This window comes from Lissotriton vulgaris, chromosome 11 (genome assembly GCF_964263255.1).
Source record: "Lissotriton vulgaris chromosome 11, aLisVul1.2, whole genome shotgun sequence".
Taxonomy (NCBI): Eukaryota; Metazoa; Chordata; class Amphibia; order Caudata; family Salamandridae; genus Lissotriton; species Lissotriton vulgaris.
Genome location: NC_141699.1, coordinates 862984556 through 863011303, shown reverse-complemented (window position 1 = coordinate 863011303; position 26748 = coordinate 862984556). Strand labels below are relative to the sequence as shown.

The 26748-nt window shown below is 52.9% G+C and overlaps 1 protein-coding gene across 1 annotated transcript in view; it reads left to right on the top strand.

The window, feature by feature from the left end:
* Nucleotides 1-26748, top strand: part of BOK (BCL2 family apoptosis regulator BOK) — a 216712-nt gene that overhangs the window by 45597 nt on the left and 144367 nt on the right. The window contains exon 2 of the mRNA XM_086944009.1: nt 12826-12954. Coding sequence (XP_086800135.1) covers nt 12826-12954 — 129 coding nt within the window. The remainder of the gene's footprint in view (nt 1-12825; nt 12955-26748) is intronic.

Sequence of the window (26748 nt, the reverse complement as noted above, 5' to 3'; positions counted from 1 at the left end):
CACCCTCACATTATCGATCTGTATACCTCACTCTATCTATCTATCCATCGGACTCACTCTATCTACCTATCGCCCTCACTCGATCTACCTATCGCCCTCACTTGATCTACCTATCGCCCTCACTCGATCTATCTATCGCCCTCACTCGATCTATCTATCGCCCTCACTCTAACTATCTATCTTAATATCGCACTCACTCTATCTATCCATCTATCGCCCTCACTCTATCTATCCATCTATCTATCGCACTCACTCTATCTATCTATCCATCTATCGCCTTCACTCTATCTATCCATCTATTGCCCTCACTCTATCTATCACCCTCACTCTCTATCTATCTATCTATCTATCTATCTATCTATCTATCTATCTATCTATCTATCTATCTATCTACCTATCGCCCTCACTCTATCTATCGCCCTCACTCTATCTATCTATTTATCACCCTCACTCTATCTATCGCCCTCTCTTTATCTATCTGTCTATCTATCGCACTCACTCTATGTATCTATCTATCGCACTCACTCTATGTATCTATCTAACGCACTCACTTTATCTATCGCAACACCACAGCATCACTCAGGGGCACCACAGCATCACTCGGGAGCACCACAATATCACTATGCGCTACCACAGCATCACTAGTCGCCACCACAGCATCAATCTGTGCAACCATTCAACAACAACTGGTTCAAATATGTTCTCTCAATGTTTCAAGCTTTATTACAAATGTCACAAAAAGATCTTAATATTTCACTTCTGTTCTTGGATTTTCGTCAAATATAATACACTGAACATAATCTTCACAAAAGTCATTTACAAAAGTTTAAGCTATTGCCATTATAAATTACAATAGCTTTTATTTAAGTATTAATTATTTTAAAAAAATTAAAAGCCATTGGCATTTGTAATATCAATACATCTAAGTCACGTAAATACAACACCTATTGCATTACAAATGCTGTAGGTGTCACATTTGCGAAAGTTAAAACTATTGGCATTGTAAATGACAAAGCTAATAATTTCGCTATTTTCAAAACCAACACATAAATAAAAAATGTGTCATTTACAATACCAATAGCTCAAACTTTCCTAATGCGAGACCTATTGCATTGCAAATGCTTGTTTCTTGTTAGTGACCGATTAAAGTTGGATTGGTAAGTAAAAATAGAATAAAACACACAAAATGTTTGTTTTTTTTTAAATAATTTAAAGTGTGGGGGATCGGGAATGGAAGCAACGGGTAGTAGGGAAGCCACAGCAACACAGGGAGAGTGGAGGGTGCGGGAAAGCAACAGAGGGTGGATGGTAAAGCAATACAACAGGTGTGGGTAGGAGTGAGCAAATACAGAGACTGCTCGGGCAACGGGCAGAAGCACACAGGTGAGTGCAACGGGGAGGGGTTGGGAGAAGCACTCTGGTGACCGAGATCAACATGGGGTGAAGGGATAGAGAAGTACACAAGTTTGACAGTTTGAAAACACATGCACTCTCATTTAGTGCTTAACAGAAAAGAAAAAAGTAATGCTTGAAAAGTAAGCAGTGGAAGCGGAGATGTCACCCAAAAAAAGCAACAGAAAAGATTAAATGCTCCATGGGAGGGACAACTATCGGAATGACAATCTGAGACACGAATAAGAAGCATGCAAATGAGAGTGACAGGAAAGTCAACTAATGATAAGTAGTGGGCTGGGTCCAAGGCCATCTATGTACTTGGTAAGCCACAATAGTGCATGCGCTGTCCAGTAGGCTCAACCTAAAAAATGACTAATTCAAAGAAGCATGGCTGAAAAATCTCCATAGGGACGAGGAAATGCTCCTTCTTCAAACCCGCACATGCTGAAAAGGTGGGTCACTGGAGAAGGCAAGCAGCGCAGTAATGTATTGCCCCGCTGGCCGGCTGCACTGCTGAACACTAATCCACCCTGTAACGCCATCCACCACAAGAAAGCAGGTTGCACATCCATAAATGTCAGCTCCAACAAGGCTAATCTTATTCATATCATAAACACAATGGAAAGTAGCATAACAACCTTAAAACAGCTGTCGGAAGAAAATACACATAACACAGGAAACTCAAATGGGAGTGGGACAATTTATAGAAAGTAGTTCCATAGGAACTAATAAACACAAAAGACAGTTTGGGGAGATAGTGACTTATGGGTAGAAGAAATACATATGCTCACTTTAGAAAGTACTGGAAGAAGAAAGGAGAGGAAGAGGTAGAGGTAATGAGGGTGTGTTTAGTGCATGCAGTGAGCACTGTGGGCTGTTCTGTGCATGAGAGTGAGTGGGCCATGTTCTGCAGACCGTTGCACTTCTCTTCCGCTCATCAGAACACAGTTTGCTAATCTTTGCTGTTCATTGGACAACCGGTGTTCTGGGAGTGGCAGGCATGGGCGGCTTCCAGTGAATCAATTGATTTGACACGCCCTGCAATGATTTGTAATAGAAACGCTCAGGGCTCGGGTGCTGTTGACTTGCTGCGAGGTGGCAGCCTTAGTTCTGCAGTGTATCAAGTACTATTGTGTACAGGAGCAAGGGGAAGTGGTAAAAGTGCCATCTCACGACCGCAGAGCCTCATTTCCAGGAACCCTTGTCCAAAGAAAGCTAAAACGGATTTGCATCTCAGTCCATCTCACAGTCCACCTAGTTGACACACAGTTCAGGAAAGTATTACACTATGTCACTCCAAAAAGCACAACTCCCCCTTTAATGACTTATGATGTCTTGTAACCTCAGCATTTATTTGTATGAGTGTTTGATTTATGTAAAAGAAACTCAGCAGTACAGTAGGACACCAGCTATGGTATCAAGCAAATGATGTCATCACTGCTAAATCAATTTGCACTAGTCCTTCCACATAATATTTTTGTTCTTTTGTGAAAGTTTTTGGTGAGGATCAGTGAGGGAGGAGAAGCTTGAGGCACATTGAGGAAACCGCGTTTTTGTGTAGAAATGCCAAGACTTATCAAATATAAAACATGCCTCAAATGTTGGGTGTTGTGATAGACCAAAATAGACTTCCTATGGTGCTCAAATTGGTGATGCAACAAATATATTTCATGCACACTATTCAACATCTTACTTAATATTAGAAACCAGCCACGTGCAGAACTGGTCGTAGAATGGTCTCCCTACAATATAAAGCCATGAAACAAGACTTCACGCCCCCGATGCCACCGTCTAGGGCAGCCGGGGAGAAAGACCTAAGCACCCAGTTAGAAGAGAAACAGTGGGCATACATAGGCGCTCTTACAAGCACCGTCTCCTGCAGTACTAGATTTAAACTAACACACTATAATTTCTTACATCGTACTTACCTAACGCCGGTAACACTAAAAAGCATTTCACACAACAGGGATAGTAGATGCCCAAGATGCGCCACAGAAAACACGGATTTTATTCACCTGGCAGGGGAGTGTTCAGTGGTCAGGCGGTTCTGGACGGGAGTTGTCCATAGAATAAGTGACGCTACTGGCCTTCAGTTGAGGCCAGAGCCATTGTACTGCCTATTAGCATAGGTACAGAAGCCTAAGGAACTGATACTGCCCCATAAATTACTACAATTAATGCTAGTGTTAGCTAGATGTAGGGTGGCCATAACATGGATGGGGCAGAGAGGTCTGAAATTGCCGGTCTGGCTCAAGGAAGTGCATGAATGGACACTAGCCGAAGAAGCACATATGAAACTTACATGTAGGGACGGAAAATTACAGAGCGGCAACAGCAGACACAGGTGACGGAACTGGAGGCCCAGATCCTTGATTTTGGGCAGCAAGCTGGTGACTCCTTACCGGGTTAAACTGCATCAGGTCTCTCTACAGGAGGTGCGGCAATGCTGGAGGGCATCTACCCAGAGAGCATACGTCCTAGGAGACAAATTGGACAAACTGCTATCTTTACTAGCGATTCAGGAGGACTGCAACAGAGTGATCCCAGCCATTAAAGATTCCTCTGGCAACCTATGTGAGGAACTACCTTCAATTGCTGAAACGTTTGCAACCTTTTATCAGGAACAGTACGCAACACACCCGACTCCACCGGGTGAGCTTGACCACCCACTTAGAGATGTGCCCCTGCCATCTAGCCAGTCCTCCTTTGCCCAAAAGCTGGACCTGCCACCCTCTGTGGAGGAAGTTGGGCAGGTAATATCTGATCTTCAATCCGGTAGGACCTCTGGCCCTGATGTGTTTCCCATACAAAAATGTTAATGGTACAGAGATCTCTTGACTCTGCATCTATTTGCCCTTTATACTGAGGTGCTGAAGTGCGGCTCCTTTCCTCCAAACCTTGATATTGCCACGAATGTAGTTATAACTAAAGTGGGACATCTTGAGACTGTTGCTCTTCATATTGCCCGATTTCCCTCATCAACACAGACATCAAGATCTTTGCGATGGTGTTGGCGACCATGCTTAGTCAAACTCTTGTATACCTCATACACCCGGACCAATGCAGCTTCTTGCCGAGTAGGAGAACCCACCACTGTATTCGGAGAGTGCAGCTGGCCCTCTCCCAAATACACCATCTGGAGGACGATCTGGCTCTCCTTCTGGTCGATTTCCAAATGGTATTTGACATGTTCCTGGTCCTTCCTTGAGACCGTACCTCAACGGGCGAGCTTTGGACCCACTTTTCGGCGATTGGTGCGGCTGCTGTACACAATACCCCCACTGCTCAAGTTTGGGTAAATGGTATTCTCTCACTACACTTCATGATCAGCAGGGGAATGTGCCAGGGCTGCTCCCTGTCCCCACAACTCATCTCTCTTGCCGTAGAGCCGCTGGCAGGCTTGATGAGATGCGATGGGCTGGTGAGGTGGGGAGTGGTATGGAAGACTGAATCGCATTATACACAGATGATGTCCTTCTTTTACTTAGTGAGCACAGGCGATGGGTCCTAATGCCTTGGTGTACTTATACTTTATGCTGAGGAATCTGCCAGCAAATCTGTTCTGGTGACAGTAGCTGGGAATGCGGCCGAACAACATTGATGGTTTGATATCCCAACCAAACAAAGCTCCTTTATGTACTTGGGGATCAACATCTCCTGCCTTCAGACCTTTCCTGGTCCCTCAACTTTTGCCCTCTATCATCAGTGCTGGACTGAGACTTATGCAAGTGGAGACGCCTGCCATTTACCATTGCTGTGTTTAAAATGATGTACCCAACCTGATATCTATGTGTTTTGGCGAATTACCCTCATCCTATTCCCCAGACGTGGATTCGCTCCTTAACTTCGGAATTGACATCCTTTGTCAGGGCAGGTGGGTGACACTGTGTGCTTTCGCCTTGGCTTACATATCACTGTTTGATGGAGGCCTCGGCATTCCAGATCTCTACAGGTATTATCCTGAGTCACACCTAGTCCCTGTTAACAAATGGTTTACCTGGGGCTGGGATGATATAGTGTATTGTCTCAAACTGCATGGTATAGGCCTTGATGGGCTTCTCGTTCTACTTCATGGCCGTCCCCTGCCCTCAACAGCACCCTCCTACACTCAATTGATGCTACTCTGTTGGACAGCGGCCTTGAGTCTCACTCAATGGACTCGCAGCCTCACAGACATGACACCACTGTGGCGTGGTGTCTGGTTAGGTCATGTGGCGGGCCTTGTGAGCTTTTCTCAGTGCGATTGGATTGGTATTACCTGCCTGGAGAACCAGCAGAGGTCCCTGATGTCCTTCCAGGAACTGTGGGACCAATACAGCCTATATCACACACAACTCTTCTGTTAACTACAACTGCGCCATGCTCTGCTGGCTCACCTCCCAACAGATGTACAGATCCCTGAATACAGCCCCCTTGAGGCAAAACTCACGACTGGGTGTCTGGGCAGGGATGCAATCTTTGTGCTCTATTGGTCCCCAATGATCAACATGCCAAATTTTTTCTTGCCTCTCTGTCATAGGTGGGAAGGCTGGGTTGGTGATCTGGATGATGAGGACTGGCGGAAGGCATGTCTAGTCCCAAGGGAACTGGCTATTTCGGCGCACTTGCAGATGGTCCAGAGTAACTATCTCCATAACCATACCTGTGCCCTAAATGACTGAAAAGGAAGGGCCTTGCGGAGCAGACCGTATACGCACGCTGCGCCACCCCAGCTGCTGACTTCTATCATGTGGCCTTGTTGTGCCAGACCTTGACACCCTTCTGGAGTGGGGTGGGCCATGAGATCTCGGAGGTCCTGGGCCACTAAGTTGACTTGGGCCCTCAGGAGGCGCTCTTGGGTCTCTTAAAGTGAATTGGCATGACCCTCTCAGAGAGGATTTTCATAGGGGTAACATCCTTAGGGGCTAAGCAGGACATTGCTTGCTCCCTCAGCCCTATGCTCTTCAATGTCTCCAGGGCTCCCCATCGTCAGAACCTACGAACTCAACATCGTGTCATACGCAGACGACAACCAGCTCATCCTCTCCCTATCCAACGAACCCTACACCGCCAGACACAACTTTCCACAAGGCATGGAAGCCGTTGCCAAATGGATGGGAAACAGCTGCCTACAACTAAACACCAACAAAACATAAGTACTCATCATGGGCCCAAACCCAGATGCCTGGAACAACACCTGGTGGCCCCCTGCCCTCTGAAGCCAGCCCACCCCCACGGACCACGCACGCAACCTGGCAATCATCCTGGACTCCTAGCTCAAAATGGACTGCCAGATCAACTCTGTCTCGTCCTCCTGCTTCCACACCCTCCGCCTCCTACGGAAGACCTTCAAATGGATCCCCCTCGAACACAGAAAGACCGTCACTCATGCCCTGGTCACCAGCAGGCTCGACTTCGGCAATGCACTCTATGCCGGAGTAAACAAAAACCTCACCCGCAAGCTACAGAACATCCAAAACGCAGCCACAAGACTGGTCCTCAACGTGCCAAGACACTGCCATATCTCCCAGCACCTGCACACAATCCACTGGCTTCCCATCGAAGTTAGTCACCTTCAAGATGCTAACCCATGCTCACAAGGCCCTCCACGACACCGGACCAGCATACCTGAACAGCCGGCTCAAATTCCACGCACCCCAAAGGACCCTACGATCAGCCCAGCTCTCCTACGCCGTAGTCCCCCGCACCAGAAAGACCAGATCAGGAGGCCGCTCCTTCTCCTTCCGCGCGGCCAGAGCCTGGAATGACCTTCCGCTCTACCTCAGACAGATAACATCGCTCCTCATCTTCGCAAGAAACCTCAAAACCTGGCTCTTCGACAGACCCCTCCTTGATGGACTGGAACCTGCGAACCCCCCCAAACCCTCCAGCGCCTTGAGACCCTTACGGGTGAGTAGTTGCGCTTACAAACACCTGATTTGATTTTACTGGAAATGTCCTGAACCCCCTCCTTGGAGGTTTGGCGGAGTGGTGTTGATTGGTGCGCACCAAGAATAACCAATTTACGAGGTTCAGGGATGTCCCTAAAAAAATTGAAGAAAATATGGGGTGGATGGTGTACTTATCACGGACTGCCAATGTAAAGAGTGTAATTATGCCGGGAGAATACCAATGTTCAATGATAAGGTCGAGAACTATGATGTCACTTATTTGAAATGTCAGTGGGTGATGCTTTGTACTGTTAAACCTATTACCATGTGGCCATTTAAACAGTGTTTGCACTGATCCCAGAAACATGGACTGACACCACAAAGGAAGGGGTCTGTGTTTAATATTTAGGTACATTAAACATGGCCTGCAGTTCTTATTTCTCCACAGGCGCAGGGATTGTCTGTATACATCAGAGTTGTCGAGCAAACAGTGATCGTGGCCACTTCAATCCATACTTGTGTTTACTATGCACCGCTACCAAACACAGACCAGAGTCTTAGAGCACCAGGGTCCATATATACCATGCAGGTTAATCAAACATGGATATTAAACGCGGCCATGGTCAGTGCTTACCATACATGTCTCTCAAACATGCTGGATCCGCGTCTCTGAGATCGTCCCACCACGGCCATAGCCACGAGAACTAGTCTTCAGGACCTCCAAATATGGACGTGAGGACTTGAGGCTCTATCTCATGTTTACCACATACGCCCACCAAATCAGATTGTGGCAACATAGGGCGACAATCTACATTCGGTGGGCCTGTTTGGTAAACAATAAATTGGGTAAATATGCCACATCTGTCAAACACGGTGCATGGCTGCAGGGTGTGATACCCACTTACAACAGTTTCAATAAACCCAGACGAGTTTACCAGATGTGTCCAGCAAACATGGCTTTCGATATCTTCCAATAAACACTGGCTAAATGGTAGACTATTCTGGTACAGTGCATCTGTTTGGGTTTGGTACATCTGTGTAGTAATGAAAGTATTCAAGCTACTTCTAAGTAATATAGAAAAAGGAAAAGAAAACTTAATCTTGAAATAAACAAAAAATAAAGGTGTATTTTTTTTAAATAGAAATTCCATGAACATGGACCAATTGGCGTGTTAATGTGTGTCAATGTCCTTACTGCTGTTCACCTTTGACCTTTTTCTCTACACCACATAAGATGGCTTAATGATTTATACACTTGCTCCTAACCAGGGGCGTAACACAGGCCCCTGCAGCCCACGCGTTGCAGGGGGGCCCGTGCCCCAGGGGGCCCCCTCACTTCTGAATTGAATGGTGCACAGTGTGCACAGCACGCCGGGTCCCCGCCTCTTAATAAATTAAATGGTGCACAAGGCATGCATTGCACGCCTGGGCGGGGGCCCCTGCCGAGCCTCAGTGGTGCCCACTCTTCATTAATGTATGGTGCGCAACAACTTCTGCTTAGCGCGGGCCCCAGCCGGGCCTCTGACTTAATTAAATTGTGCGCGGGCCCGGCCGGGACCTCTGAGGCTTTTTAAATAAAAAGGTGGTGAGTCAGGGGTACGCGCGACGCGTCAGCGCCTTCTCCAGGGTGGGGAGTGGGGACCAATGCCCTGATTGAATTGTTCATGACATGCGCATTGAGCGCCCAGCCACGCTACTACGCAGGACTGTCTGAAGTCCATCACCGGCCATAATTTGAAATCATTTGTATTTATTACTAGCCTCCCCCCCTCCCCCGCCCCTGCCCCGCCTTCTGCTGCCTGCCCGGCCCGCCTCGCGCCTACCTAGGATGCTGCCTACAGGCCATGCTCAGCCCTCAAGTGTTGTGAGTCTACTCTCTCTGTGAATGGCTAAGAGTGGAGTAAAGTGGAAGGGCATAGAGCGGAGAGGCATAGCGTGGAATGGAATGGAGTGTTGTGGAGTGGTTTAGAGTGGAGAATCGTAGAGTGAAGGGGTGTGCCTTGGCATGGGCTGGCATTGAGTGGAGTAATACAGAGTGGAGTAAAGTGTCATAAAGTGGAGTAACGTGGAGTGGAGTGGCATAGAGGGAATTGTGTAGAGTGGAATGGCTAAGAGTGGAGTAAAGTGTTGTAAAGTGGAAGGGCATAGAGTGGAGAGGCATAGCATGGAGTAGAGTGTCTTGGAATGGCATAGAGTGGAGTAGAATGTTGTGGAGTGGAGAAGAGTAGTTTCATGGAGTGTCATGGTTTTGGATGAAGTGGAGTATCGTAGAGTGGACTGTGGTAGAGTGGGGGGTCGTAGAGTGGAGCGTTATAGAGTGTCATGGAGTCGAATGGCGTAGGGTGGAGCAAACAAGGGTAGAGTGGCATAGTGTTAAATGTTGTAGATGTTCAGGTGTAGAGTGGTCCTTCAGTATTGTAGAGTGGAGCAGCGTGCCATAGAGTGGAGTGTTGTGGTGTGGTGTGGGGTGGGGTGTCTTAGAGTGGAGGGTTGTAGAGTGGAGGGATGTAGAGTGGAGGATCGTAAAGTTGAGGATTGTAGAGTGGAGTGGCATAGAGTGGAGTAGTGTGGCATGGAGTTGAACGTCGTAGAGTGGAGGGCCATAGAACGGAAAGGCATATAGTTGAGGGGTGTAGAATAGAGTAGAGTGTCATTGAGTGGAGTGGTATCGAGTGGTGTAGAGTGCCGTAGAGTGGAATGGATTGCCATTAAGTGGGATAGAGTAGAGTGTGGTAGAATGGAGTGGAGTGGCGTGTCATGGCATGGGGTGGTGTAGAGTGGAGTGGTATAGAGTGGAGTGGACTAATGTAAAGTGGAGTAAAGTATCGTAGAGTGGAGTAAAGTGTTGTAGAGTAAGTGACAAAGAGTGGAGTGGTGTAGTGTAGAATAGAGTGTTGTGGAGTGTCATAGAGTAGAGCAGAGTGTCACAGAGTGGAGAGGCATAGAGTGTCATAGAGTGGAGTATTGTAGAGTGAAGTCTGGTAGAATGTAGTAGAGTGGAGAATGGTTAAGTGGAGTATCATAGATTAGAGTGGAGAGTTTTAGAGTAGAGTGGGGGGTAGTAGAGTAGAGGGTCATTGAGTGTCGAAGAGTGGAGCAAAGTGCTGTAGAGTGGAGTGGAGTGTTGTGTGGTGTAGTGGAGTGGAGGGTCGTAGAGGGGAGGGTCATAGAGTGGAGGGGTTTAGAGTGAAGTAGAGTGAAGTGGCATGGAGTGGAGTGGAGTGGGGTGGGGTAGAGTGGAGTGGAGTGGAGTGGCGTGTCATTGCGTGGGGTGGTAAAGATTAGAGTGATATAGAGTGGATGGCCAAATGTAAATTGGAGTAAAATGTTGTAGAGTAGAGTCAGTGTCATAGTGTAGCATTGAGTGTCATGAAGAGTCCTACACAGGCGTAGAATGGGGGGAGTAGAGTGGAGGGGTGTAGAGTGTCATAGAGTAAAGTATCGTAGAGTGGAGTATTGTAGGGTGAAGTAGTGTGGAGTAGAGTGGGGAACAGGGCAACAGGGTGGCGTAGATTGGATTAGAGTGGTGTAGATTAACAAAGTAGACTAAAGTAGCGTGGAATAGGGTGGGGTAGATTGGTGTGTAATGGCATAGAGTGAAGAAGAGTGTCACAGTGGAGTGGAGGGGCGTAGAGTGAAGTGGAGTGGTGAAGAATGGAGTATGCAGGGTGTGGTAGTGCACTGCCATTACAGACAACGCATTTTCAATTGAAATGACCATTGCATTTTCAGACATACAGTTTTACTGATACAACTATACAGTGCACAAACAATAATCTGTGGAAATGGCACCACTTAGTGTACCGATTTGTTTTGATTGTATTTAAATATTTGTTTCCAGCACATTTCAGAATTAGACAAAAATGCTTAATTTGTGCTTTCCTAATTCAGAAATATTTGCATAATTCATTTAAATGTTTTGTGCTAGAACAAAAGCCTTTAGTCGGTAAATAAAATTATTTTCTGGAGCGCACAGTATCCAAAGGTGTCACAGCACTAGCAAAACACATAAGCTGTGACAGAGGCACAGAGAGTAAATGAAAAAGATTGGAAACCCCTACCCAGAGGGAAAGAGTCCTCCCTTTCTACATCCCCAGATTTTAAGATAAAGCCTCTCTCTTTGAAGTCAGAGAAAGAAGGGTAAACACCAAGCTCCATCAGAATACAAAGCTTGACATTTAATGCACAGCAAATGTGAAAATAACAAACTTTAAAGCTGTTTTTACAGAAAGTGAGCACTGTACAAGAATATAGTTAACGGTCTATGCTCCACGGAATTAACTAACTCAAACTGGACAGCCTAAAACAAACCAAGCTAGCAAATAGAAAGTAAGGAAATGTGAGTTACAAACCGCCTAAGTCAATGGTAAACAATGGCAGAATGTATTCCTAGATCAGCTTTACGAATATCCCCAAGATGTCTTTACCAAACCAGACAGCTTCAACTTAAAAACTGCCTTTGAAATAATGTGAATTCTAGGATAGTGGTCTACTGCTTCTTACAGGCATCCACCGCTGCATTCACAGTTATTCATAGGGTGTCACGAAATGCTTCCAGCCTCAATATTCATGAGGCGGGAGTTTTTTTTACACCCTGCAAATGTTCATTTTGTACAGCAGTCGGATTGCAAAATGAAACTGTTCGATAGCCAGTTTGAGGGCGACTGACACAAACTGGTTTGCTTGAACGGCCTAGTACACATCCAACCCTTAGCTCTGCGTTCATACAATGCTAAGCCTCTTTATTGTCAACATAACCTTATTTTCACATTCTTTACTCAAAAGCCCTATTACAGTGAACCTGGCTCAGGAACTGTCATGAAGCATCTTGTACAATACATACTGTCACCAGTGCATTCCACTAGTGAAGACTGCTCCTGCCTTGGAATGTCCTCACTGCCACCCTGGCCTACTCGTTGAGCCCAGGAAAGTTCTTGAACTCACACTGTTTAATCAAAGAAGCCGGACCTCCCCTAGAACCTCTTTGACCACTAATGCGCCAATGGGGCAGACCTCTGCCCTGAAATATTGGCGCCTCAAGCCAGCTAAGGACAGACCCCTGTCCTGGAAGGTTCTCACACACTGGTGCATCCATAAGCAATGGAGCAAACACAAGCCTTGGAAGAATTTCCCTCTTTGCACCAAGAGACTGATGGGGCCCTACCTCTCACATTTACATTGTTCAGCCAACAGAGCCCAAGCTCGTTTCCAGAGATATCCCCCTCTCACATCCTTTCCTCGACCAGTGCTTCATCATTGCAGTGGGGGGCCTCTCCTCCTCACCCAGCTCCACTAATTCCCACTCCTGCCCACTACTCTCTCCTGCTCCTCCAACACAGGTAAGCTCTGCCATAAAAATACCCCAGTAAGCCTACATAGTCACTGTTCATCAATACATCTTGACCCCATTCGAGAGTATTTTCCATCAACCAAGAGATTCTTTATCCAGTCTTCTCACAACCGCCTGTGAGCTGCTCGAGTGGCCCTGCCCTGTCGTGGTGTGTATGTGCAAGTGACTGTCCCTTTGCATCAGGTAATTCTTCATTTTATTCTTTTCCAGGGGATGAGTTGGAGTACATTCGTCCCAACGTCTATCGGAACATTGCAAGGCAGCTCAACATCTCCCTGAACTCCGAGACTGTGGTTTCCGACGCTTTTCTAGCTGTTGCCACAGAGATCTTTTCAGCAGGTACAGTGTGGAAACAGATTGGTGGGAAGTGAGTCTACTTGTGTCTGTCCCTGTAGTTAACAGTGGTTGCTGGTGCACAGTTCAGAATTAAGAATAGCCCTAGGTTGTCCTGACACACCAACTCTCATGGACTGCGGTCCACCGTCAGGGTCCGCCTTCACGATACTTCAAAATATGAGTGCACTTTAACCACAGGGTCTTTGCTGCTGCTTTGCAAAGCTGTTAGGATGCTTTTCCTAACAATTATCTGTATTGCTATATTTTACTATAAACTGCATATTTTGCAAGGGCGTTATTACGGGTCGCCAAGGGTCGCACCTGCGACCTCTGGCTTGACCCTTGCTACCCCTGGTACTACCTTTTTTAACCCATAGCCTCAGAGGTGGCAAAATCAGTGCTAGGAACACAGCCGCACCACTTTCTTTGTTTTCAGTTACTTACAATTTAAGTAAACCATTCTTTATTACACTAATAGCGAATAATAATATATTATTCACTGTTAATGTAATAAAAAAGTAAGTTATTATTCGCTATTATTGTATTAGGAGGCATTCCTTTGAAAGCTTTGTCTCACTATGCCTCTTCTATTGCATAACGTCTCCCAGTAAATGGTCTTTTAAAGACCTGCGAAGTACTTGGGTGCGGCTGTGTGTGTGCCTGGGAAGCTTGGGTGAGGTGTCAGAGGGAGACAAACAGAGGGAGACAAACAGAGGGAGACAAACAGAGGGAGACAGAAAGAGGGAGGGAGACAGAGGGAGGGAGACAGGGAGGGAGAGGGAGGGAGACAGAGGGACAGAGACAGAGGGCGACAGAGGGAGGGAGACAGACAGAGGGGGGAGAGCGACAGAGGGAGACAGCGAGAGGGAGGGAGACATACAGAGAGACAGACAAAGGGCGACAGAGGGAGACAGAGGGACGTAGACAGAGGGCAACAGATAGAGACAGGGAGGGAGACAGATAGAGGGAGACAGATAGAGGGAGACGGATAGAGGGAGACAGATACAGTGAGACAGACAGAGGGAGACAGACTGAGAGAGAGGGAGACAGAGAGGGAGACAGAGAGATAGGGAGACAGAGAGAGAGGGAGACAGATGGAGAAAGGGAGACAGAGAGAGAGGGAGACAGGGAGAAAGGGAGACAGAGAGAAAGGGAGACAGAGAGAAAGGGAGACAGAGATAGAGGGAGACAGAGGTAGAGGGAGGGAGACAGAGGGAGGGAGACAGAGGGAGGGAGACAGAGGGAGGGAGACAGAGGGAGGGAGACAGAGGGAGGGAGACAGAGGGACGGAGACAGAGGGAGGGTAACAGAGGGACGGAGACAGAGGGAGACAGACAGAGGGAGGAGGGCGACCGAGGGAGGGAGACAGACAGAGGGAGACAGACAGAGGGAGGGAGACAGACAGACAGAGTGAGGGAGATAGACAGAGTAAGGGAGACAGACAGACAGACAGAGTGAGGGAGACAGACAGACAGAGTGAGGGAGACAGACAGACAGAGGGAGACAGGCAGACAGAGGGAGGGAGACAGACAGAGGGAGGGAGACAGACAGAGGGAGGGAGACATACAGAGGGAGATAGAGGGAGGGAGATAGAGGGAGGGAGATAGAGGGAGGGAGACAGAGGGAGACAGACAGAGGGAGGGAGACAGAGGGAGACAGACAGAGGGAGACAGACATAGGGAGACAAACAGAGAGGGAGAGAGGGGGGAGACAGAGGGAGGGAGACAGAGATGGAGACAGAGGGAGGGAGACAGGGAGAGGGAGGGAGACAGGGAGAGGGAGGGAGACAGGGAGAGGGAGGGAGACAGGGAGAGGGAGGGAGACAGAGAGAGGGAGACAGAGAGAGAGGGAGACACAGTGAGTTAGACAGAGGAGACAGAGAAGACAGAGAGAGGGAGAGAGGGAGGGAGAGAGAGGGGAGGAGACAGAGAGAGGGAGACGGAGGGCGCCAGACAGAGGGAGACAGACAGAGGGAGGTGGGTGACAGAGGGAGGGAGGCAGACAGAGGGAGGGAGGCAGACAGAGGGAGGGAGACTGATAGAGGGAGACAGACCGAGGGAGACAGACAGATGGTAGAGGGCTACAGAGGGAGGGAGAAAGAGGGAGACAGAGGCACGGAGACAGAGGGAGGGAGAAAGAGGGAGACAGAGGGACAGAGACAGAGGGACAGAGACAGAGGGCAACAGACAGAGGGAGACAGACAGAGGGAGGATGGCGACAGAGGGAAGAGGGTGACAGAGGGAGGGAGACAGACAGAGGGAGGGAGACAGACAGAGGGAGGGAGACAGACAGACAGAGGGAGGGAGACAGACAGACAGAGGGAGGGAGACAGACAGAGGGAGGGAAACAGACAGAGGGGGGAGACAGACGGAGGAGGGAGACAGACGGAGGGAGGGAGACAGATGGAGGGAGGGAGACAGACGGAGGGAGGGAGACAGAAGGAGGGAGGGAGACAGACAGACGGAGACAGACAGAGGGAGACAGGGAGAGAGGGGGAGATGGAGGGAGGGAGACAGAGGGAGGGAGACAGAGGGAGGGAGACAGAGGGAGGGGGGAGACAGAGGGAGGGGGGGACAGACGGAGGGAGGGAGACAGACGGAGGGAGGGAGACAGACAGAGGGAGGGAGACAGACAGAGGGAGGGAGACAGACGGAGGGAGGGCGACAGACGGAGGGAGGGAGACAGACGGAGGGAGGGAGACAGACGGAGGGAGGGAGACAGACTGAGGGAGGGAGACAGACTGAGGGAGGGAGACTGAGGGAGGGAGACAAAGGGAGGGAGACAGACAGAGGGAGACAGACAGAGGGAGACAGACAGAGGGAGACAGACATAGGGAGACAGACATAGGGAGACAGACAGAGGGAGACAGACAGAGAGGGAGAGAGGGGGGAGACAGAGGGAGGGAGACAGAGGGAGAGAGAGAGACATGGATGGAGACAGAGGGAGAGGTAGGGAGAGGGAGGGAGATAGAGGGAGGGAGACAGGGAGAGGTAGGGAGATAGAGGGAGGGAGACAGGGAGAGGGAGGGAGACAGAGAGAGAGGGAGACACAGTGAGTGAGACAGAGGAGACAGAGAAGACAGAGGAAGACACAGAGATGGAGAGAGGGAGGGAGAGAGAGAGGGAAGGAGACAGAGAGAGGGAGACAGAGGGCGCCAGACAGAGGGAGACAGAGGGCGCCAGACAGAGGGAGACAGACAGAGGGAGGTCGGCGACAGAGGGAGGGAGGCAGGCAGAGAGGGAGGGAGACTGATAGAGGAAGACAGACCGAGGGAGACAGACAGAGGGTAGAGGGCTACAGAGGGAGGGAGAAAGAGGGAGACAGAGGTACGGAGACAGAGGGCAACAGACAGAGGGAGACAGACAGAGGGAGGAGGGAGACAGAGGTAGGGAAACAGAGGGACGGAGACAGAGGGCAACAGACAGAGGGAGACAGACAGAGGGAGGAGGGCGACCGAGGGAGGGAGACAGACAGACAGAGGGAGACAGACAGACAGAGGGAGACCGACAGAGTGAGGGAGACAGACAGTGTGAGGGAGACAGACAGAGTGAGGGAGAAAGACAGAGTGAGGGAGAAAGACAGAGTGAGGGAGACAGACAGAGTGAGGGAGACAGACAGAGTGAGGGAGACAGACAGACCGGGAGGGAGGGAGACAGGCAGAGGGAGGGAGACAGGCAGAGGGAGACAGACAGAGGGAGGGAGACAGGGAGGGAGATAGAGGGAGGGAGACCGAGGGAGGGAGACAGAGGGAGACAGACAGAGGGAGACAGACCGAGGGAGGGAGACAGAGGGAGACAGACAGAGGGAGACAGACAGAGGGAGACAGACAGAGGGAGACAGACAGAGAGGGAGAGAGTGGGGAGACTCAGGGAGGGAGACAGAGAGAGGGAGGGAGACAGAGGGATGGAGACAGAGGGATGGAGACGAGGGAGACAGAGGGAGACAGAGGAAGGGAGACTGACGGAGGGAGGGAGACTGACAGAGGGAGGGAGACAGAGGAGGGAGACAGAGAGGGAGAGAGAGAGAGAGGGGGGCGGAGGGAGACTGAGAGAGAGGGGAGGGAGACCGAGAGAGAGAGAGACAGAGAGGGAGGGAGACAGAGGGACGGAGACAGAGGGACGGAGACAGAGGGAGGGAGACAGAGGGAGGGGGGAGACAGAGGGAGGGGGGGACAGACGGAGGGAGGGAGACAGACGGAGGGAGGGAGACAGACAGAGGGAGGGAGACAGACGGAGGGAGGGAGACAGACGGAGGGAGGGAGACAGACGGAGGGAGGGAGACAGACGGAGGGAGGGATACAGACTGAGGGAGGGAGACAGACTGAGGGAGGGAGACTGAGGGAGGGAGACAAAGGGAGGGAGACAGACAGAGGGAGACAGACATAGGGAGACAGACATAGGGAGACAGACATAGGGAGACAGACAGAGAGGGAGAGAGGGGGGAGACAGAGGGAGGGAGACAGAGGGAGAGAGGGAGACATGGATGGAGACAGAGGGAGAGGTAGGGAGAGGGAGGGAGATAGAGGGAGGGAGACAGGGAGAGGTAGGGAGATAGAGGGAGGGAGACAGGGAGAGGGAGGGAGACAGAGAGAGAGGGAGACACAGTGAGTGAGACAGAGGAGACAGAGAAGACAGAGGAAGACACAGATATGGAGAGAGGGAGGGAGAGAGAGAGGGAAGGAGACAGAGAGAGGGAGACAGAGGGTGCCAGACAGAGGGAGACAGAGGGCGCCAGACAGAGGGAGACAGACAGAGGGAGGTGGGCGACAGAGGGAGGGAGGGAGGCAGGCAGAGAGGGAGGGAGACTGATAGAGGAAGACAGACCGAGGGAGACAGACAGAGGGTAGAGGGCTACAGAGGGAGGGAGAAAGAGGGAGACAGAGGTACGGAGACAGAGGGCAACAGACAGAGGGAGACAGACAGAGGGAGGAGGGAGACAGAGGTAGGGAAACAGAGGGACGGAGACAGAGGGCAACAGACAGAGGGAGACAGACAGAGGGAGGAGGGCGACCGAGGGAGGGAGACAGACAGACAGAGGGAGACAGACAGACAGAGGGAGACCGACAGAGTGAGGGAGACAGACAGAGTGAGGGAGACAGACAGAGTGAGGGAGAAAGACAGAGTGAGGGAGAAAGACAAAGTGAGGGAGAAAGACAGAGTGAGGGAGAAAGACAGAGTGAGGGAGACAGACAGAGTGAGGGAGACAGACAGAGTGAGGGAGACAGACAGAGTGAGGGAGACAGACAGAGTGAGGGAGACAGACAGAGTGAGGGAGACAGACAGACCGGGAGGGAGGGAGACAGGCAGAGGGAGGGAGACAGGCAGAGGGAGGGAGACAGGCAGAGGGAGACAGACAGAGGGAGGGAGACAGGGAGGGAGATAGAGGGAGGGAGACAGAGGGAGGGAGACAGAGGGAGACAGACAGAGGGAGACAGACAGAGGGAGGGAGACAGAGGGAGACAGACAGAGGGAGACAGACAGAGGGAGACAGACAGAGGGAGACAGACAGAGAGGGAGAGAGTGGGGAGACACAGGGAGGGAGACCGAGAGAGGGAGGGAGACAGAGGGATGGAGACAGAGGGATGGAGACGAGGGAGACAGAGGGAGACAGAGGAAGGGAGACTGACGGAGGGAGGGAGACTGACAGAGGGAGGGAGACAGAGGAGGGAGACAGAGAGGGAGAGAGAGGGAGGGGGCAGAGGGAGACTGAGAGAGAGGGGAGGGAGACCGAGAGAGAGAGAGACAGAGAGGGAGGGAGACAGAGGGACGGAGACAGAGGGACGGAGACAGAGGGAGGGAGACAGAGGGAGGGAGGGAGACAGAGGGAGGGGGAGACAGAGGGAGGGGGGGACAGATGGAGGGAGGGAGACAGACGGAGGGAGGGAGACAGACAGAGGGAGGGAGACAGACGGAGGGAGGGAGACAGACGGAGGGAGGGAGACAGACGGAGGGAGGGAGACAGACGGAGGGAGGGATACAGACTGAGGGAGGGAGACAGACTGAGGGAGGGAGACTGAGGGAGGGAGACAAAGGGAGGGAGACAGACATAGGGAGACAGACATAGGGAGACAGACAGAGAGGGAGAGAGGGGGGAGACAGAGGGAGGGAGACAGAGGGAGAGAGGGAGACATGGATGGAGACAGAGGGAGAGGTAGGGAGAGGGAGGGAGATAGAGGGAGGGAGACAGGGAGAGGTAGGGAGATAGAGGGAGGGAGACAGGGAGAGGGAGGGAGACAGAGAGAGAGGGAGACACAGTGAGTGAGACAGAGGAGACAGAGAAGACAGAGGAAGACACAGAGATGGAGAGAGGGAGGGAGAGAGAGAGGGAAGGAGACAGAGAGAGGGAGACAGAGGGCGCCAGACAGAGGGAGACAGAGGGCGCCAGACAGAGGGAGACAGACAGAGGGAGGTGGGCGACAGAGGGAGGGAGGCAGGCAGAGAGGGAGGGAGACTGATAGAGGAAGACAGACAGAGGGAGACAGACAGAGGGTAGAGGGCTACAGAGGGAGGGAGAAAGAGGGAGACAGAGGTACGGAGACAGAGGGCAACAGACAGAGGGAGACAGACAGAGGGAGGAGGGAGACAGAGGTAGGGAAACAGAGGGACGGAGACAGAGGGCAACAGACAGAGGGAGACAGACAGAGGGAGGAGGGCGACCGAGGGAGGGAGACAGACAGACAGAGGGAGACAGACAGACAGAGGGAGACAGACAGACAGACAGAGGGAGACCGACAGAGTGAGGGAGACCGACAGAGTGAGGGAGACAGACAGAGTGAGGGAGACAGACAGAGTGAGGGAGACAGACAGAGTGAGGGAGAAAGACAGAGTGAGGGAGAAAGACAGAGTGAGGGAGACAGACAGAGTGAGGGAGACAGACAGAGTGAGGGAGACAGGCAGAGGGAGGGAGACAGGCAGAGGGAGGGAGACAGGCAGAGGGAGGGAGACAGGCAGAGGGAGACAGACAGAGGGAGGGAGACAGGGAGGGAGATAGAGGGAGGGAGACAGAGGGAGACAGACAGAGGGAGGGAGACAGAGGGAGACAGACAGAGGGAGACAGACAGAGGGAGACAGACAGAGGGAGACAGACAGAGGGAGACAGACAGAGAGGGAGAGAGTGGGGAGACACAGGGAGGGAGACCGAGAGAGGGAGGGAGACAGAGGGATGGAGACAGAGGGATGGAGACGAGGGAGACAGAGGGAGACAGAGGAAGGGAGACTGACGGAGGGAGGGAGACTGACAGAGGGAGGGAGACAGAGGAGGGAGACAGAGAGGGAGAGAGAGAGAGGGGGGCAGAGGGAGACTGAGAGAGAGGGGAGGGAGACCGAGAGAGAGAGAGACAGAGAAGGAGGGAGACAGAGGGACGGAGACAGAGGGACGGAGACAGAGGGAGGGAGACAGAGGGAGGGGGGAGACAGAGGGAGGGGGGACAGACGGAGGGAGGGAGACAGACGGAGGGAGGGAGACAGACAGAGGGAGGGAGACAGACGGAGGGAGGGAGACAGACGGAGGGAGGGAGACAGACGGAGGGAGGGAGACAGACTGAGGGAGGGAGACAGACTGAGGGAGGGAGACTGAGGGAGGGAGACAAAGGGAGGGAGACAGACAGAGGGAGACAGACATAGGGAGACAGACATAGGGAGACAGACATAGGGAGACAGACAGAGAGGGAGAGAGGGGGGAGACAGAGGGAGGGAGACAGAGGGAGAGAGGGAGACATGGATGGAGACAGAGGGAGAGGTAGGGAGAGGGAGGGAGATAGAGGGAGGGAGACAGGGAGAGGTAGGGAGATAGAGGGAGGGAGACAGGGAGAGGGAGGGAGACAGAGAGAGAGGGAGACACAGTGAGTGAGACAGAGGAGACAGAGAAGACAGAGGAAGACACAGAGATGGAGAGAGGGAGGGAGAGAGAGAGGGAAGGAGACAGAGAGAGGGAGACAGAGGGCGCCAGACAGAGGGAGACAGAGGGCGCCAGACAGAGGGAGACAGACAGAGGGAGGTGGGCGACAGAGGGAGGGAGGCAGGCAGAGAGGGAGGGAGGCAGGCAGAGAGGGAGGGAGACTGATAGAGGAAGACAGACCGAGGGAGACAGACAGAGGGTAGAGGGCTACAGAGGGAGGGAGAAAGAGGGAGACAGAGGTACGGAGACAGAGGGCAACAGACAGAGGGAGACCGACAGAGGGAGGAGGGAGACAGAGGGAGGAAAACAGAGGGACGGAGACAGAGGGCAACAGACAGAGGGAGACAGACAGAGGGAGGAGGGCGACCGAGGGAGGGAGACAGACAGACAGAGGGAGACCGACAGACAGAGGGAGACCGACAGAGTGAGGGAGACAGACAGAGTGAGGGAGACAGACAGAGTGAGGGAGACAGACAGAGTGAGGGAGAAAGACAGAGTGAGGGAGAAAGACAGAGTGAGGGAGACAGACAGAGTGAGGGAGACAGACAGAGTGAGGGAGACAGACAGACCGGGAGGGAGGGAGACAGGCAGAGGGAGGGAGACAGGCAGAGGGAGGGAGACAGGCAGAGGGAGACAGACAGAGGGAGGGAGACAGGGAGGGAGATAGAGGGAGGGAGACAGAGGGAGGGAGACAGAGGGAGACAGACAGAGGGAGACAGACAGAGGGAGGGAGACAGAGGGAGACAGACAGAGGGAGACAGACAGAGGGAGACAGACAGAGGGAGACAGACAGAGAGGGAGAGAGGGGGGAGACACAGACAGGGAGACCGAGAGAGGGAGGGAGACAGAGGGATGGAGACAGAGGGATGGAGACGAGGGAGACAGAGGGAGACAGAGGAAGGGAGACTGACGGAGGGAGGGAGACTGACAGAGGGAGGGAGACAGAGGAGGGAGACAGAGAGGGAGAGAGAGAGAGAGAGGGAGGGGGGCGGAGGGAGACTGAGAGAGAGGGGAGGGAGACCGAGAGAGAGACAGAGAGGGAGGGAGACAGAGGGACGGAGACAGAGGGACGGAGACAGAGGGACGGAAACAGAGGGACGGAGACAGAAGGACGGAGACAGAGGGAGGGTGACAGAGGGAAGGAGACAGAGGGCAACAGACAGAGGGAGACAGACAGAGGGAGGAGGGCGACCGAGGGAGGGAGACAGACAGAGGGAGGGAGACAGACAGACAGAGTGAGGGAGACAGACAGAGTGAGGGAGACAGACAGAGTGAGGGAGACAGACAGACAGAGTGAGGGGGACAGACAGACAGAGTGAGGGGGACAGACAGACAGAGGGAGACAGACAGACAGAGTGAGGGAGACAGACAGACAGAGGGAGGCAGACAGACAGAGGGAGGGAGACATACAGAGGGAGATAGATGGAGGGAGACAGATGGAGGGAGGGAGACAGATGGAGGGAGGGAGACAGATGGAGGGAGGGAGACAGATGGAGGGAGGGAGACAGACGGAGGGAGGGAGACAGACGGAGGGAGGGAGAGGGAGGGAGACAGAGGGAGACAGACAGAGGGAGACAGGGAGAGAGGGGGAGACAGAGGGAGGGAGACAGAGGGAGGGAGACAGACGGAGGGAGGGAGACAGACGGAGGGAGGGAGACAGACGGAGGGAGGGAGACAGACGGAGGGAGGGAGACAGACGGAGGGAGGGAGACAGACGGAGGGAGGGAGACAGACAGAGGGAGGGAGACAGACGGAGGGAGGGAGACAGACGGAGGGAGGGAGACAGACGGAGGGAGGGAGACTGAGGGAGGGAGACTGAGGGAGGGAGACTGAGGGAGGGAGACTGAGGGAGGGAGACTGAGGGAGGGAGACTGAGGGAGGGAGACAGAGGGAGGGAGACTGAGGGAGGGAGACAGAGGGAGGGAGACCGAGGGAGACAGACAGAGGGAGACAGACAGACAGAGTGAGGGAGACAGACAGACAGAGGGAGACAGACAGACAGAGTGAGGGAGACAGACAGACAGAGGGAGGCAGACAGACAGAGGGAGGGAGACATACAGAGGGAGATAGAGGGAGGGAGATAGAGGGAGGGAGGTAGGGAGACAGAGGGAGGGAGACAGAGGGAGGGAGACAGAGGGAGACAGACAGAGGGAGGGAGACAGACATAGGGAGACAGACATAGGGAGACAGACATAGGGAGACAGACATAGGGAGACAGACAGAGAGGGAGAGAGGGGGGAGACAGAGGGAGGGAGACAGAGGGAGAGAGGGAGACATGGATGGAGACAGAGGGAGGGAGAGGTAGGGAGAGGGAGGGAGATAGAGGGAGGGAGACAGGGAGAGGGAGGGAGATAGAGGGAGGGAGACAGGGAGAGGGAGGGAGACAGAGAGAGTGGGAGACACAGTGAGTGAGACAGAGGAGACAGAGAAGACAGAGGGCGCCAGAGAGAGGGAGAGAGGGAGGGGGAGAGAGAGAGGGAAGGAGACAGAGAGAGGGAGACAGAGGGCGCCAGACAGAGGGAGACAGACAGAGGGAGGTGGGCGACAGAGGGAGGGAGGCAGACAGAGAGGGAGGGAGACTGATAGAGGGAGACAGACCGAGGGAGACAGACAGAGGGTAGAGGGCTACAGAGGGAGGGAGAAAGAGGGAGACAGAGGGACGGAGACAGAGTGCAACAGACAGAGGGAGACAGACAGAGGGAGGAGGGAGACAGAGGGAGGGAGACAGACAGACAGAGGGAGACAGACAGACAGAGGGAGACCGACAGACAGAGGGAGACCGACAGAGTGAGGGAGACAGACAGAGTGAGGGAGACAGACAGAGTGAGGGAGGGAGACAGACAGAGTGAGGGAGGGAGACAGACAGAGTGAGGGAGACAGACAGAGTGAGGGAGGCAGACAGACAGGGAGGGAGGGAGACAGGCAGAGGGAGAGAGACAGACAGAGGGAGGGAGACAGACAGAGGGAGGGAGACAGACAGAGGGAGGGAGATAGAGGGAGGGAGATAGAGGGAGGGAGACAGAGGGAGGGAGACAGAGGGAGACAGACAGAGGGAGGGAGACAGACAGAGGGAGACAGACAGAGGGAGACAGACAGAGGGAGACAGACAGAGGGAGACAGACAGAGAGGGAGAGGGGGGGAGACACGGGGAGGGAGACCGAGGGAGGGAGGGAGACAGGAATGGAGACAGAGGGAGGGAGAGGGAGGGAGACAGAGGGAGACAGAAAGAGGGAGACAGACAGAGAGGGGGAGACAGAGGGAGACAGAGAGAGGGGGGAGACAGACGGAGGGAGGGAGACAGACAGAGGGAGACAGACAGAAAGGGAGAGAGAGAGGGCGGAGACAGAGGGAGGGAGACAGAGGGATGGAGACAGAGGGATGGAGACGAGGGAGACAGAGGGAGACAGAGGAAGGGAGACTGACAGAGGGAGGGAGACTGACGGAGGGAGGGAGACTGACGGAGGGAGGGAGACTGACAGAGGGAGGGAGACTGACAGAGGGAGGGAGACAGAGAGGGAGAGAGAGAGAGAGAGAGAGAGAGAGGGAGGGGGACGGAGGGAGACCGAGAGAGAGGGGAGGGAGACAGAGAGAGAGACAGAGAGGGGAGGGAGACCGAGAGAGAGAGACAGTAAGGAAGGGAGACAGAGGGAGGGAGACTGAGGGAGACAGAGGGAGGGAGTCCGGGGTAGACAGAGGGAAGAAGACAGGGAGGGAGACAGAGGGAGAGAGACAGAGGGAGAGAGACAGAGGGAAGGAGACAGAGGGAGGGAGACAGAGAGAGAGAGAGAGAGAGAGAGGGAGAGAGAGAGATAGAGAGGGAGGGAGACAGAGAGACAGAGAGGGAGGGAGATGGAGACATACAGAGATAGAGACAGAGACAGACGGAGACAGTCAGAGACAGATAGATGCAGAGACAGGGACAGGGGCAGAAAATTAAAGGCAGAGACAAACGGAGACAGAGAGACTGAGAGGGAGACAGAGGGAGGGAGACCGGGACATACAGGGACAGACAGGGACAGACAGACAGATAGAGGCAGAGACAGGGACAGACAGATAGAGGCAGAAACTGAGACAGACAGAGACCGAAAGGCAGAGAGATGGAGAGGGACACGGAGAGGGAGTCGGAGGGAGAGAGAGAAAGGGAGACAGAGGGTGACAGAGGGAGGGAGACAGAGAGAGAGGGAGACAGAGGGAGGGAGACAGGGAGGGAGAGAGGGAGGGAGACAGGGACTGAGACAGAGGGCAACAGACAGAGGGCGACAGACAGAGGGAGGGAGACAGGCAGAGGGAGGAGGGCGACAGAGGGATGGCAACAGACAAGAGGGAGACAGAGGGAGAGCAAGAGGGAGACAGACACGAGGGAGACAGACACGAGGGAGACAGACACGAGGGAGACAGACACGAGGGAGACAGACACGAGGGAGACAGACACGAGGGAGACAGACACAGGGAGACAGACAGAGGGAGAGCGAGAGGGAGACAGACAAGAGGGAGACAGACAGAGGGAGAGCGAGAGGGAGACTGGTAGAGAAAGAGGGAGAGGGAGGGAGACAGAGGGAGACAGAGGGAGGGAGACAGGGAGGTAGAGAGGGAGGGAGACGGGGACTGAGACAGAGGGCAACAGACAGAGGGTGACAGACAGAGGGAGGGAGGCAGGCAGAGGGAGGAGGGCGACAGAGGGAGGGCGACAGAGGGAGGGCGCCAGACAAGAGGGCGACAGACAGGAGGGAGAGAGACATGAGGGAGAGAGACATGAGGGAGAGAGACATGAGGGAGACAGACAGGAGGGAGACAGACAGGAGGGAGACAGACAGGAGGGAGACAGACAGGAGGGAGACAGACAGGAGGGAGACAGACACAAGGGAGACAGACACGAGGGAGACAGACACGAGGGAGACAGACACGAGGGAGACAGACAAGAGGGAGACAGACAAGAGGGAGATAGACAAGAGGGAGACCAACAGGAGGGAGAGGGAGACAGACACGAGGGAGACCAACAAGAGGGAGAGGGAGACAGACACGAGGGAGACAGACAAGAGGGAGACAGACACGAGGGAGACAGACAAGAGGGAGACAGACAAGAGGGAGACAGACAAGAGGGAGACAGACAAGAGGGAGAGCGAGAGGGAGACTGGTAGAGGGAGAGGGAGGGAGAAGGAGGGAGACAGAGAGAGGAAGACAGAGAGCGGGAGACAGAGGGCAACAGACAGAGGGAGGTAGACAGACAGAGGGAGGGAGACAAACAGAGGGAGACAGACAGAGGGAGGAGGGCGACAGAGGGAGCGAGACCGATAGAGGGAGGAAGAGAGAGGGAGAGAGAGGGAGACAGAGGGAGAGAGAGGGAGGGAGACAGAGCAAGTGCCAGGTCTGGTGGCTCAGTGGATGAAGGCATCCGCTGCAGGGGCCTGTGTTCAACCTCATGGTCTCAAATTTGCTTGAAAATGCACCATTAGCCCACTTTTATTTCAAAATGTAACCCTTTAAGTGGTTTGGGCTCGCTTGCTATGCTCGCTCACTACACTGCCTTACTGTGTCACAAAATTATGCATTTCCCAAAAGTGTGTCACCAACATGAAACGTTTGGAAAGCTGTGCCCTAGGACAACAGGGACTGTGTCACTGAGGTCACAGGACCCTTGAAAAGGGCCAGCTCTAGGGTGGTGCAACCGGTGTGATCACACCAGGTGCTGACTTTGGCTAGAGGCATCATGTTTGCAAGTATATTATGGTTTTAAAAGTGCTTGCTGCCTCTTTCCTGGCCTCCAGCAATTTTCGGCAACAATAAAAATGCCATGATGACTCTGGTGATTAACCCCTTTGATGCTCATGACGAGCTCAGCTCGTCATGAGGTACACCTCTCGTGTGCTCATGGCGAGCTGAGCTCGTCATGTAAAAGGGGAT